We start from the raw sequence: 14315 nt of genomic DNA, 5'->3' as shown, positions 1-14315 counted from the left end.
TGGATAAGTGTTTTGTTGTTTGTGGGGGGGGGGGGTGGGCAAATTTCACTAATAGTCTTGGAAAAAATTTAAATTTTAGTCCTGGGGAGTGGTACTTTTTACCAAAGCCTCAATTTATTTGAGTTATCACATGCAAGTCATGTGGCCAATTGCTAGCTAATTTTGTCCTCAATGTGCAACTTTTTTTTATGAATAATTATACTTTCTTTTCTTGAGATTTGATATAATTAAACATAAATTTTTTATAGTTTGAAAAATTACATCTAGCATTCTTGAGGTTTGCTTTCGTTTAATAAATAATCTCTCTATTATTCCAAATTCACCTAATTTATTGATAATTAATAAAGAAATTAGAAAAAAAATTAATATTTACCCCTAATTTATAGCAAATCAAATAAATATTTTTATAATCAAATAACCCTCATATATCTTCACGCATTAATGCATGTGAGGAGGTATATTTTTATTGTTATATGGGTAGTTTAGTTTGAAAAAATTGTTTGACTTGTAATAAGTTAGTTTTAAGTCAAGTAAAGGTAAGTATCAATTTTCATTCAAATTTTTTTTCTCAATATCAGCAAATTCAGTGAAAGTGAGTGTCCTATTTATTAGACAGATACAAACCTCAGGGGTGTTAGTGTAATTTTCCAAACCATATCGGGTTTACGTATAAATTTCAAGGAGTATAATTATCTTTTTTTTTACAAAAAATTTACAAGGTCTAATTAATTACAAATTGAATTCCAACAGAACTAAAATTGTTATTCCCTACTTAATTAATGGGCCTAAATTGCAATTTATTTGATGTTAGCTAAAACTGGAAATTATAAAATTCAATGAGAAACCTTCCCCCCCCCCCCTTCTTTTTCCTCCAATTAGTTAGATATATATATATTTGATAATTGACATTAAATAAAGTAGCAATACATTATTATATATGTGACAAGGGGTGTAAGATATTTGATTAAATGCTGGAAAAATATAATCTGCATTTTTCTAGAATAATAAACTCAAGATAAGCTTTTAGAGCATCAAACTAAATTTAATTAAAATATTTTATAAATTTATATAGTTTATAAGATATTAATTTTAAAAAATATAATAATAATTTTAGTAAAATAAGATTAAAAAACCTACAAATTTTTTTTAATTAGTATACAAAAATTTGACTTAATAAAATAAGATTTTAAAAACAAGGTACTGTTCTTAGGATTTCACTAAAATATGCTTAATTATCATTCTAATATTTGATTTTTGGATCTTATATATAAGCTCATTTCTAATAAAAGGAAATTATAAAATGCTCTACATCTTAGAATAAGGCTAAATATAATTTATAATAAGCTCAAGTCCTCATAGTATTAATTAAGATCATTATCATAAGTTTCTACAAATATATAATTATGACGGTCTTCTTTTGGCGTAGTTGTTAATTAATTAGTGCATTTATATACCAATTTCTAATTATACATATACAATATTGAATGTTTTGTTGAAATTAAATGAGTCAATTTGGTATGTATATATATATATATCTATATAATGTGCCTATAGTATATAAAAAAAATTAATGTATATATATACATATATACTACTTTTTAATAAAATATTCGAACTGTGATTTATTCAAGATATTTTCAAGGGAAAATCCATCTTAGTCCCATAATTATAAGGGATGACAACTTTTTAATTCTGTATGAGTTTATTATTTTGGCAAAAAAATTTGTTTTGTGATTTTAACAATTTCGTATACTGAGGACAAAAATAGTCCGAAAAGTGCAGTTAATTGAGCTGATTATGTATACTTTTTCAGCCATTTTAGGAAATTATGGTCATTTTTGTTGTCAATGTGCGGAATTTTAGAATTATTATAGGACAAAGTTACCCAAATGAATTTATGTAGAACTAAAACTGTCAATCTCATACTTACTGGACTAAAATTAGAATTTTTTGTACTTTTAGAGGTTGGATGAAAATTTTCAATAAAACTTAATTTTTGACAAAAAGCTACCGAAAACTTGCATTTTTATTTAAACCAGAAAATACCTCAATAGTACACAAAAGGAAAAAAATAAAATAAAATAAATAAAAAGGTGGAAATTAAGTGGAATATTATTCCAAATGATAACTAGACAAGAAATAAGGGGAAAAGAAAGAAAGAGAGAATTGTTAGATGGTAAATGACGAGATATCATAAATTGAAAAGGTGAACAGCAACTTCAACTACAAACTGTAATTAATCACGATTATCTGTAATTAATCTACATGATATGATATAATCAGTACCCACTACTCTGAACTCTCATGTTAACAATTAAAATAAAAGATAGTAGCAACTAGTCGTGTTAATTCTAACGCTTCCCCACATTTGCTTTATTAGTGTCGCGTTTCCAAGTGCAAATAGAAGAAGAGTCGCACTTCCTAGCTAGCTAGCAGAATGTCTGCTGAATTTGCTGAGCCAATTCTTCTGCACTAAGCTGGCATTCAATCCCAATCTACCAACACAAGCCACAACACATCCCAATCATTATAAATATATTATAAACATATATATATATATAAGTAAATTGTGGTTCCATTTACATAGTTAATTTGTTTTTGACTAATTTAGTCTGAATATTTCACGTTTAGTTTTTTTTTTGACAACTTTAATCATATATTGACAATTTTAGTCCCATTCACATTGGATTAGATCTCAATGTCGTTACCATCAAAATTATCGACACAGAACTAAATTTGCCCGAAAATGAATAGATTTATAAAAGAAAGTATTAAAGATATAAATAAGTTACAGAAAAAAAATAATGACCTATAATTATAGGATAAAAAATGTAGTTTTGCCTGATTAATATCTCTAACATTATAATATTAATGCATTACTAATTAATTATTTGAAATCCCATTTAAAGTATGAAACTAATACCACAATTTCAGGTTTGTAATAAATCAAACAACATTAATAGTAAATTTACATGCATATATATATGAGAGGTAGGTAAGACAAGAAAAGTGTAGTAAATTTTGAGAGTGAAAAGGGTTGTTTCCTAGGCAGGTGCAAACTTAACCATTTGATGGGGATTGGTATGACAGCATAATATTGCATTGCACTGTCAGCTGTAATCATTACAAGGACCTCTACCTTGTAATTGTAGCCTCATTTGTACTATTGCTCAAAATTTTCTTACCATTTCTTGCTTGTCATGTTCATGTTCATAGATATATCTTGAGGGAGATACCATCAAAATTTTATACCACATATTTCAGACTTTACTACTAAGATAAATACAACATAGTACATATATATATATACATGAGTTTATTATAAATGTTTCCAAGAAAGAATTACTACTAGATTTAGTAGATAATGAAAAAGAATTATTTTTATATTAACAAATTGTATAATTAATTTTGATATGGTCGAATTCAGACAATTCAGTATAGCTATAGGTATGGTTCCAATTTCCAAATGATATAAAATATTTAACTATAATAATGAACTTTAATTAAATAATAATAATATGACACAAAAATGTATATAAATTTGTAAATTAAAGATTTATATGTATTTTTGTTTACCTTAATAGTGAAAGAATTGAGCATTGTCTCCTCGACCGTGCTGATGCTGACATGGAGGATTTCCAGGGCGAGTTCTTCCAGCGCGGAAATAATCTTGACTGCTTGGCCCGGAATGCGATGCGACACCGTCTTGAGCAGCAGATTTGGGCCCGAAAACTTCACCTCAACTTCAGCCACGGCTGATTTTGAGTTGGCCACGAGCTCATTGACGGCATCATTAATGGAGGAAGTGGAGGAGTTGCAAGGAGACGGGTCGACGACCGGACTGGGGAGAGACGGTGAATTCAAGTAAACGGGGAGCTGTTGCTGCTGGTGCATCCAGGGCTTGTAGGGGCTGCTTGGTTGGGGGGTACTCGGGCTTATGGGCTGGCTGAGTGGAGGCTTTCGTGGGCTCAGTGGCAAAGGCCTCGGGCTAGAAACGGGCCTCGGGCTTAAAACTTCGGTATAGGCTTTCCTTTGCTTCTTGGCTTCGAGGGATTGCAGCACTTGTTGCAGTTCGTGAATGTAGTCTACTACTCCCCCAATTATGGACGCTTGGTCGCCCTAAAATGAATAACAATTAGTAAAATAAAATGATGCTAAATATATATAGGTAATTCGACGTAGAAAGAAAGGGTACGTGGTTCACTCAAATGAAATTACTGACTATAACAGAGAAAAATGAAATCAAGAAGAGAGTAACAAATTTTAAATAATCCTTCTATTTTTCATATGTATATATGTATGTTTAAGCAAAAAGATGGTATGATATTTGATGCGTTTGGATCACCTTAAGTTTTTTAAAATAAAGACGAATTAAAACAAAATAACGGAACTCAAATTACTACCATCACCAACTAATTAAAGGGTCAAATTAATATTTTTAACAAAAATCAAACATACCCTAAATTTAGGAGTTGAAGACGCATATATTGTATGGATTTATATATATATATATATATATATAAGCTATAGTTTCTGTTGAATAAAAATCGTATAATCATAGTACTAGAGGAAATTTTAATTCAACTGGTTGAACCTGTAGAATTAACTATATGATAAATACAGAAACATTTATCGTATAATTAGTTGAAATACAGTTAAAAGAAATGATGTATTACATCTGTTTTGTGATTTATTTCGATGAGAATTTTACACCCACCAGTCTGGAAAAGAAAAAAAAAAAAAGGAGTATTTTGTTTAATTAGTTAAGCGGTAAATGAAATAATGATGATTACTCTTTTGACATAAAAGCAAGGCATCAAAGAGCGAAGGACGGAGAGATGCTCATTCATCTGCTTCCGGCGGTTTCTCTCCACCGTAATGTGAGAAACTCGGTGCTGTCCACCTAATTCATCTTCCGCAGAAGCTGCAGCGCCAATCAGCTTCTGCCTCTTGCAGTGAGGAGGAGAATACTTAGAAGGCGCAGGCAGCTCCGTCTCATCCGATTCTTGTTGGAAACTTAAATTATAAGCTGATGAATTTTGAAACTCAAAGCTGCTGCGCTCATGATCATGATTCGTCTCGTCTACTCCGCCAGCTTTAGCTGATACTTCAACTGTCTCCCAAGCTTCAAGAACGCTGAAAATGTCGACGTCTGCGTTGGAGAAGCTGCTGCTGGTGGCGTCGCGGAAGTCAGCTTCTTCGAAGAAATCCGATAAACCCTCAGTCTCCATCTTGTTCAATGAAACAAAACAGCTTAGAAAAAGTCGACGGATTACCACAACAACAAGAACAGGAAGCTGCCAAGAAATGTTATTTGGAGAGATTTGAAAGGGACCAAACCGTCACCATCGACGCGCTTTTAGAGTTGAAATTGGTTGTGTTTGGAAGGGTGATTAAGCGTTGGATGTTTGGAAAGGAAAAGTGGGGTTGAGAGAATCAGATGGAAAAATTGGAAGGAGAGAGTGACATAATTGGAGCGGGATAGGGTTTTAGTGTATATACAATATATAATAGAAGAACAACTTTCAGACAGACAGAGAGAGAACGCGTATATAATATATATATATATATATAACGAGGCGAAATTTTAAGTTAGATTGAGTTTGAGGTGTATTATATGATAAAAGCATAATATAAGTATAATAAATATACAATTCAAGAAAAATAGTCAGTCAGATGATACTATTATTTTTATACCAACAGACTAGGATAGGAAATGTTTTATTAGTATATGATTCATTACATCATTCGATATATTTAAATTCAAAAAATTGATTCAATACATCAATAATTCAGATCAACAAATACGCTCAGACATGACAAAAAAAACAAACTACTATATATAGAAGTAGACCTATACTCACATGTATTTGTGGGATTTGAACTTACAACATTGCGATTGGAAGATCTCAATTTTAAATGACTTCAAAATTATATGATGGACAGAAAATAAAATCTTTTGCTCGTTTCATTTCTCTATAATAATGAAATATGATTGCTTTTTTTTTAAAACTCAAATATAACATTAATTACCCCATAAATAATTAACTATATATATGATAGTGACGTAAGTCTGGAGTGTAATTTTAATTCCTGAGATTCAAAAATCAAAAGTATTTTTATTCAACTTTTATCCTCAGTTCCATTTACTATTTTAAAATCAAAAATCAAAAGTTTTTTTTTTTTTTTTATTCTTCTGGCGAAAGTTAAAACCAAAAAAATTATTGAAATAATCAGGTTTCATTTTATATTTCAACCACAAACTTTAGTCATATTTAAGAAAATATATGTGTAAGTAATTATACACTTTAATTAGTATAAGAAATTAATGCTCGAAAACATAAATTATAGAGCTAGTTCAAGAAATATTTTGACACAATTAGATATATAAAAAAAATTATAATGGGTTATCCTGATATTTGTCATAATTACAAGTACTCTCATTTTTTGAAAAACTACAAATACTTCTCTAAAATTAATGTCTGTATAAAAAAATACCCCATTGTGACAGTCCATTATAGGTCGGTATTTGTTAAATGACCTTTAATTTTAGAAAGATATTTATAATTTTTAAAAAAAATAAAATAATATTTATAATTATGACAAATATAGAGAAGCATATCACAATTTATACTAAAAAAAGAGATATATATATATGTATGTATACGCAGAAATATAGTTTGAATATTGAATAGGACATGGCATAACATTGGTGTATTTAGGAATGTCTGTATCGACATATATATATATATAGAGAGAGAGAGAGAGGAATTGATATGAAATATAATGGGGGGTTGACTCCATACCTGCCATTTTTTCCTTTGAATTATTCCATTGCTCACATCATTTATTATTACTCCACATTAATAATTTTATTCAATATATTATTAATATTATTTTTTATTTAATTTAGGGTTGGCAATGGCAGAGCCGATGGATGAGAATTTATTACCCAAGATCTTGGTAAGTAGTTTCTTTTATAAAGAATAAATATATTATTTACTCTCAAAGATAGATTGTGAGTCGTTGGATGGAATTTAAATAATATCTACATTTCACATTATTCAAATTTCAAAATAATCATAACGTATCGGATACTTCTTAACCCATATTTGGAAATTTTTTAATAATTTAAAATATTAATGTTTTATTTCCAACAAACATTGGGACGGAGTATGATTCATTTATATACAATTAATTCAAAAATTAATAATAAATATTTTTCTCAAATTGGGGGGAAAAACTAATTATATGAATTTTACATGTAGCTCACCAAACATAAAAAAGGGTGGTGTAATTATTTGATATGAAAAATTAGGGATGAGCTGGAGTTGTGTATTATGAAGTCGAAGCAAGAGTTAGATTCTTTATCTTTAAAATCTATTGTCCCATTCTAGTGCTAACAAAAACGACAGTTTATCTACCAAGATACAACAGTTTACAATTTTAAAATAGCAACACTACAAAACTTGGAGAAACTACGGACCAAAAAAAGATTTTGAAACTCTCTCAATAAAAGATAAGATATTTTTATTGCTTAAAAATGCTCTGGAATGAATTTATTCCATTGATTTAATTTAATGAAATCAAATTAGAGAAGCCTATTTATAGAAATCAGATAGGCATAATTGAAGAACATGCCCAATAAAAGAAAAGATGCTTTTGAAACATTATGACTTTTCAACCAAATGAACGCAAACAGTACACCCAAATGGACGCATCATTTCAACTAAAAAAATACCATTTTGGTGATAGACATCAGTTCGATTGATCAGACACGACTGTATAATAATTGGGGGCCATCAACTACCACCGTATATTACGAACTTGTTATGTGTATATCCAATCACTTATTGTACGTAATTTGATTTGATTGATATAAATTTATTTTTTTAATTTATCATTCATAATTTTTCAAGACCGTCCAATCTCTCTCTCTCTCTCTGTCTCTGGGCTTTACAATTCCTTTTCAAGTGATAAACGAAATCATGATGACTGCAAATTAAAATGGCCACAAATGAATGCATAACTGTAGAAGGGACTGTTTGTTCCTTGGCTATATATATAATTAACATCTTATCAACTTTAAACTGCACAATATATATCTTGGTGACAGTTATGTAATGAATGCCTAAATTCACTGAATTCAAGAACCCCAACATATATATATATATATATATATATATATACAATAATAATGTGCATGATGGCAACTTGCAGTTAAAGGGTTGCTGGATGGGATTATATATAGCTAGTAATATGATATATCATTTTTTTTTTAAAAACTACTATTCTACTTTTGTTGAATTCTAATTGGGAAGAAAAATGAGGGTGGATAGTTCATAAAGATAATTCTAAAAAAAATTAAAAAAATATATAAAATTATATAATTTAAAAAGACCGACATGAATATAATAAAAAACAATTTTAATTCTTGTACAAGGATTTTGAAAACCAAAGAAAGACAAATTAAGCAACCTTGATGATTAATTGTACATCCAGACAAGTGTATCTTTCTAAGACAAACAAAGGGATCATCATATCATGAGTGACAATGACATTCCTTTTTGTGATGAGTGTGTGACAATGACTTATTTTCCACTCTCTTGTCCTCTTTGCCCCATTTGGTTTCTTCCTTCAAATCATCTTTTCAATCAAGTCCTTTATTTTTTTTTTTACTTCCAACTATAGAGTTGGTAAACTTTACCTAAGTATATTATGGAATGACAATTATTTGATTTAATAAACATTTAACTCATCAATCCCTATAATTTGAGTACTATTTCAACGATGTTCAGCGAGAAGAATGATTCTTTACTGTTAATTCAGATGGTAGCGGTGAACTTTATCCAAAAATCATATGATACCCTATAATTGAGAGATTTCTCATCCTTAGGATTTTGAATTTTCTACCATTCTCGAGATATTAAACCATCAAACCCTTTAGATAAATTCTAAATCAAATAGGGTCTATAATGTTAAGCATAGTACGATACAAGAACCGACAATTACAAAGAATCAAAGCAAGCAAACACAACGCAAAACAACAAAGCTCGTCGACACGACATTCAAACAAATATGCACACACAAAGAAGAGCGTATATACATGTATGTACATAGATGCATGTGTACACATATTTAGTAGGTGGTTGTAATAAATGAGGAAGAAAGGAGTGCAGCAGTGTCTCAGTACCCCTGCAACTTGTGTCTGAACAAGGGGAGCTTCAAGAAGATGGCTTTTAATGCGCAGCCACAGAACACGGTATCTCCGTGCGCAACCCTACCCCCACCCCCACCCCCACCCCCCCTATGTTACTTGAAATTTTGGTGGTGTTTCAATTGCTAAGCATTTAGTTAACATTTACTGCACCACTATTACAAGATGAGTGGAGTGTGTTTTGTGTGTGTTGTTAGAAAGGAGTAGGGGGAAGACTACAGTAGAAGTGGACAAAGTAGTACGTGCGTGCGTGGGAGTGCGTTCCAGTTTAGGAAAATCACAGTTTTGTAGTAATTGGTGAATCATTTTGCTATGATTGATTAATTGCATTTATTTCAATCCAACTTATTTTTGACAAAGAGTTGTCCTATGTTTATAGTTGCTTAAGATGACTTGTTTTTAGTTTTGAATAAAATAGAGTGTGGATGATGGAATGTTATAGGAGGATGATATATCGAAATTCCTGGAATTTAAAAGAACTCGTCTTAATTTCAAAAAAATTGCATAATATCTTCCAATAGTTATTAAGTGGTTTGCAGAGAATAATAATCATAAAATGAACAATGTACCTATCACAAGAGTTACTCACCTCAGAAAGAAATTCCAGTTTTTGTCAGGGAATATAAATGGCATTTAATCCAATTTTCAAGAAGCCTATGGAGATATTATGAATATTCGTTTTTAATTTCCTGTGGTAACAGTTTATCAGAAATTATTACTTATGTGGGACAAAATTCTCTACTAAAACAAGTGGAGTAAATAGGGAGGGGTCCTCCCTCTTTCATTACCCACTCTAAAACCATCATTAAAAGCACACCCAATGCAACGCATGACATCACACTCGCCGTTATCCAACACCAACCCTTTCTTCTTTAGTTTAGTGTAAGGCTAAATTAACCAGCTTTTTTTAAGTTTAATATAATTGTAAATACTCACCGTCATTTTAAAAATTATCAATACCCCTTAATTTTAACCATCGTCTAACAAGTAGCCTAATCTATTATGTTTGTGTTTATTTTTGGGATAATTACACTCCCTTCTCTTGAAGTTTGGTATAATTACACGTAGACCCTCTATGATTGAAAAATTATATCTAGCACCTTAAAGTTTGTTTCTGGCTAATAAATAAGTCCATTCGTTAGTCAAAATTCACTAAATTTATTAATGTTAACAAAAAACTGAATACAAATGGATATTTACCCTTTGTTGACTGATTACTTGATTATTGCAGGTCAAACATTTTTTTCGAACTAACCCACCCTTATAACAATGAAGATGCATTAACGTGTGGAGACGTATGAGCATAACTTGATTATAAAAAGATGTATTTGGCCTGTAAGAAGTTAGTAATAAGTCAATCAAGGGTTAATATAGTTTTTTTTTTTTGTTAGTATCAGCAAATTCAATAGATTTTGACCAACGGAGAGACTTATTTATTAGACAGAAGCAAATCTCTGGGATGTTAAATGTAATTTCCCAAACCACAAAGAGTTTACGTATAATTACATCAAACCTCAAGGGGGAGGAGTGTAATTACCTCTTCATTTTTTATAGTGAACTGACCAAAATGCATTTGTGAATTATAAATTATAATTTTATTTAATTTAAAAAAATGGACTAAACGGATAATTTTTTTACAATTTTTTCATCCACCTTGTTCGGTTTTTTTTTACGATATATTAGTTTTTTTAAAAAAGAAAAAATGAAAAAAAATACCACAAGAGTAAGTTGACAATTGCAAACCTCATTCAAGGGTAATCATCAAATATCAAGGGGGTATTGCAATTTTTCAAACAATGATGAGGTATTTTTAATTATATCAAACTTTTTTTGGAGAAACGCGTTGTAGTTTACCCTTTATGTAATTACTGGCTACACCCTTCTTTCCAATATTTATGTGCCGCCCTAGTTTATCGAATTGGGTGGTTGTTGAGATATTAAATTGTAAACGATTCCCATCTCTAATAGTCTAAATTTTTTAGATGAAATGGTCATTTAACATGTTATTCGAACAGGGTTGAACAAGAGGTTTTGGGTTTAAATTTCATATTTCACCTACTTATAACAGAAAGATTTAATGTGCAGGATTTGCATGAAAACGTAGGGAGGTATCTATCCATGGGGTTCTTTTAACGGAGAAAATGTGGGAGGGGACAGGGGTGTTCTCATAGTTTTGTAAAGAAGATAGGTATACTGAACAATTCAACACTACCTTTCAAGAGAGATTGTTGTAACTAACAATTACCATGTGTTCACGCCGGTAAGAAAATTGATGCTTGGAGCTGGATTTCCGGGCGATTTAATGTCCGTTGAGACGCAGCAACGGCTCCACTCACTTGATTGCTAGGTAGATTTCCCATGGCCCATTTTGCTGTCACGTCCCCGTCTCGCATTATAGCAGCTATGGGTGCAGGTGCAGCCCTCCTTTACTGCGCTCCATAACTTTAAAATACTTATATGCACAAAAACACATATACACGATCATGATATATGATGGTGTCGTGGTCTTTTTTTATGTGTATATATGATGGTAAAAGAAGGGATGCTGTATTTTTGCACGAAATCACATGACAGAACGTGTAAAAAAGTATGCAGAACATAAGAAAAAAGAATCAAATACCAGAGTATGGAAATTTACCCCTAACAATAAAGTTTATATCAATGTTCAATCAGGCTCCACAGTCTTAACATTTTTCCATCCGAAATAGCGCGTCATAAATGCAACTAATTCCACACACTAACACCGGCAATCCCTTGAAAGTGCTAACTTTGAAGGGATCATCTACTCAAATTCGACGCGTGGATCAATAGTGAGATCAAGATGATTCGAATAAGATTATAAGGAGCAATCACGGAGCGCACAAGAGAAAACAAACTATATATCTTACCTTAAATGCCTAGCTAACTGATGCAACTACCAAAGGCAGTACAGAGTTAAAAGAAGTAAGTGATTGTTGTACAGGGCCCCTGAAAAGAACATATGGTGAGCATACAACTGTGTCAAAATAACAAAAGATTGGTCCTACTAATTGGAAGTAGCGCTTCACCTTTGGTTGCTCTAACATAAAACATGATATCTTCGACTGTTCCTACTTTCTAAGTACAGTTGTTCTTTACCTTTTGTGGAGATTTGACAAATCAGAAAGAGGCGTATTTGAGTATGAAGTGTATATTAAATTCTACTTCCAACGTTTATATCATGTATCATGGCTGGTAATGCTAAAATATTAACATGAGAAACATCTTAAAAGAATGTTGTTAATGAAAGAAGAGACATTGATTTTCTGTTTTTGACGACATTTTGTTTCAGTTACTGCCCAACCTAATTCAAACTGGAGGAGCAGGTACAAGTTATACTCAACTAGTAATTTTAACGTTTATATCATGTATCATGGTTGGTAATGCTAAAATATTAACACGAGAAACATCTTAAAAGAATGTTGTTAATGAAAGAAGAGACATTGATTTTCTGTTTTTGACGACATTTTGTTTCAGTTACTGCCCAACCTAATTCAAACTGGAGGAGCAGGTACAAGTTATAACTCGACTAGTAATTTTGTGGTTGGTAAGATTAAATTCATTGGCTTTTACATGTACATATCTGGAACGGAGAAGAAAAATGTAAACTTAGGTTGCTACAGTTCCAATCCTCACTTAATAGTTAGATGCTCCAAGTAAAATATTTGTACTACAGTTTACAATATTTTACATTGATGCAAGGTACTGTGCATTAATAGATGACACTGGAGTTAGGTGAGACTACTCAAATTTGAGCACGAGTCAACTAGCAGAATCTTAAGGTAAATGGCATATATGTTTTCCGATAAATACAAATATATAATCAAGCAGTCTACAGTATCAAGCCAATTATCCCCTTTTGACATAAATGGTGTTTGGATTGCTCGAAAGGTGTTCTACGAGTTTTGGAAAGTGTCCTTACGCCACTTGGTTTTTTAGGTAGTACAATTGATAGTTCGGGACATTAGATGAGGAAAAACGACGTAGCTATGACTAAATGAAAGAAAAGAGAGTTCTAAGAAAAATTATATGAGAGAGGGTGGTTGGCAGAGTAAATAAAGCTCCATCTGTGTAGGCCCATGTAACATTTCACGAATGTCTAGCATAATATTGAACCTAGTTCATTTTTCACATTGTCCTTCTTTGATTTCAGTCATATAATCGAACAATATGACCGTTTTTCAGCCTATTCAGTTTAGGTACAAGCCGTAATGGCTTTCACATATAGGGAAAAAAAAGTAGTCAAGAGTACAGTTGTTTTTCTCAGATTATCTGTTTTTCTCCAAAGTTTTGATTCCAAAAGTTAAGCATATGCTGATTATAATTTGTGTAATGCACGACACCTGTATTGTCTCGATTATATAAAATAATTATCCAAATACAGCGATGTGGATACCTAAGTAAAGAACTCGAAAGAAAAGTTCAATAAGTTGTTTGTTGTACAGACAAGCCTATAGGGGCCGTTTAAAGCCAAAATGAAGCAAGATTCACCATAAAAAATTTCTGCAAATAAAAACTTGGTAACTTTTGGAGTTATTAACAGAGTTCCATTTGCCGTTAAGCAGAATAAGGAAGAGAATTCTATTAAAGATTGGGTGGGGTGGGGAACAGCGTACTGATAAAAACCATACCAGGCAAATAGAGCAACTTGCAAATATCATAACGGGAAACAGTAGAGTCTAGGCAACAGTAGCGGAAGTGATCCCACCTGTTGGAGCATATCTTCAGAGTTGGTCCTCCAACCTACAACACGTACAGCGAACAGCAAATTTCGTATAGATAAAAATGCTTAACAATAGTAATGTACTGAAATCTTGCTAAGCTTAGAATCCAATGCTAGACAAGTAGGGACCAAGAGATGCCATTGTCGTATGTACAAGATACGAACACCGCATTGCTTCAATGCTGATCCAGTTCAGCAAAGATTGTGTAATTTATGAACAAAAGCCAAAAAGGTACCTCATTCTGTGACAATACCAATCCAGTTTGGGTATTTTGGCTTCAAACTAAGTGGCAATGCTTTGTTACCTTAATTGTATTTCTGCAGAACAACAAACTGTTAAATCCTGTCATAGGTCTC

The 14315-nt window shown here is 31.5% G+C and overlaps 1 protein-coding gene and 1 long non-coding RNA gene across 2 annotated transcripts; both read right to left on the bottom strand.

The window, feature by feature from the left end:
* On the bottom strand, nt 2170–5468 carry LOC105166727 (transcription factor SPEECHLESS). The gene is made up of 3 exons (XM_011086184.2): nt 4794–5468; nt 3577–4119; nt 2170–2495 (listed from the first exon to the last, which is right to left on the bottom strand). The coding sequence occupies exons 1-3, from the start codon at nt 5229–5231 to the stop codon at nt 2430–2432; spliced, it is 1047 nt and encodes a 348-aa protein (XP_011084486.1). The 5' UTR covers nt 5232–5468; the 3' UTR covers nt 2170–2429.
* Nucleotides 11327–14279, bottom strand: LOC110012343. The gene is made up of 3 exons (XR_002287493.1): nt 14195–14279; nt 13867–13978; nt 11327–11646 (listed from the first exon to the last, which is right to left on the bottom strand). It is a non-coding gene; the product is annotated as an uncharacterized LOC110012343 (long non-coding RNA).

The sequence above is a fragment of the Sesamum indicum genome, linkage group LG7, assembly GCF_000512975.1.
Source record: "Sesamum indicum cultivar Zhongzhi No. 13 linkage group LG7, S_indicum_v1.0, whole genome shotgun sequence".
Lineage (NCBI taxonomy): Eukaryota > Viridiplantae > Streptophyta > Magnoliopsida > Lamiales > Pedaliaceae > Sesamum > Sesamum indicum.
Note: the sequence above shows the minus strand (reverse complement) of the source record. Positions and strands in the feature narration are given on the sequence as shown.

Coding starts and splice junctions, on each gene's coding strand:
- LOC105166727 (XM_011086184.2), bottom strand. CDS start 5,231: ATGGAGACTGAGGGTTTATCGGATTTCTTCGAAGAAGCTGACTTCCGC. Junction 4,120..4,793: donor CTTGCTTTTATGTCAAAAGA/GTAATCATCATT, acceptor TATTCATTTTAG/GGCGACCAAGCGTCCATAAT. Junction 2,496..3,576: donor TCAATTCTTTCACTATTAAG/GTAAACAAAAAT, acceptor TTGTGTTGGTAG/ATTGGGATTGAATGCCAGCT.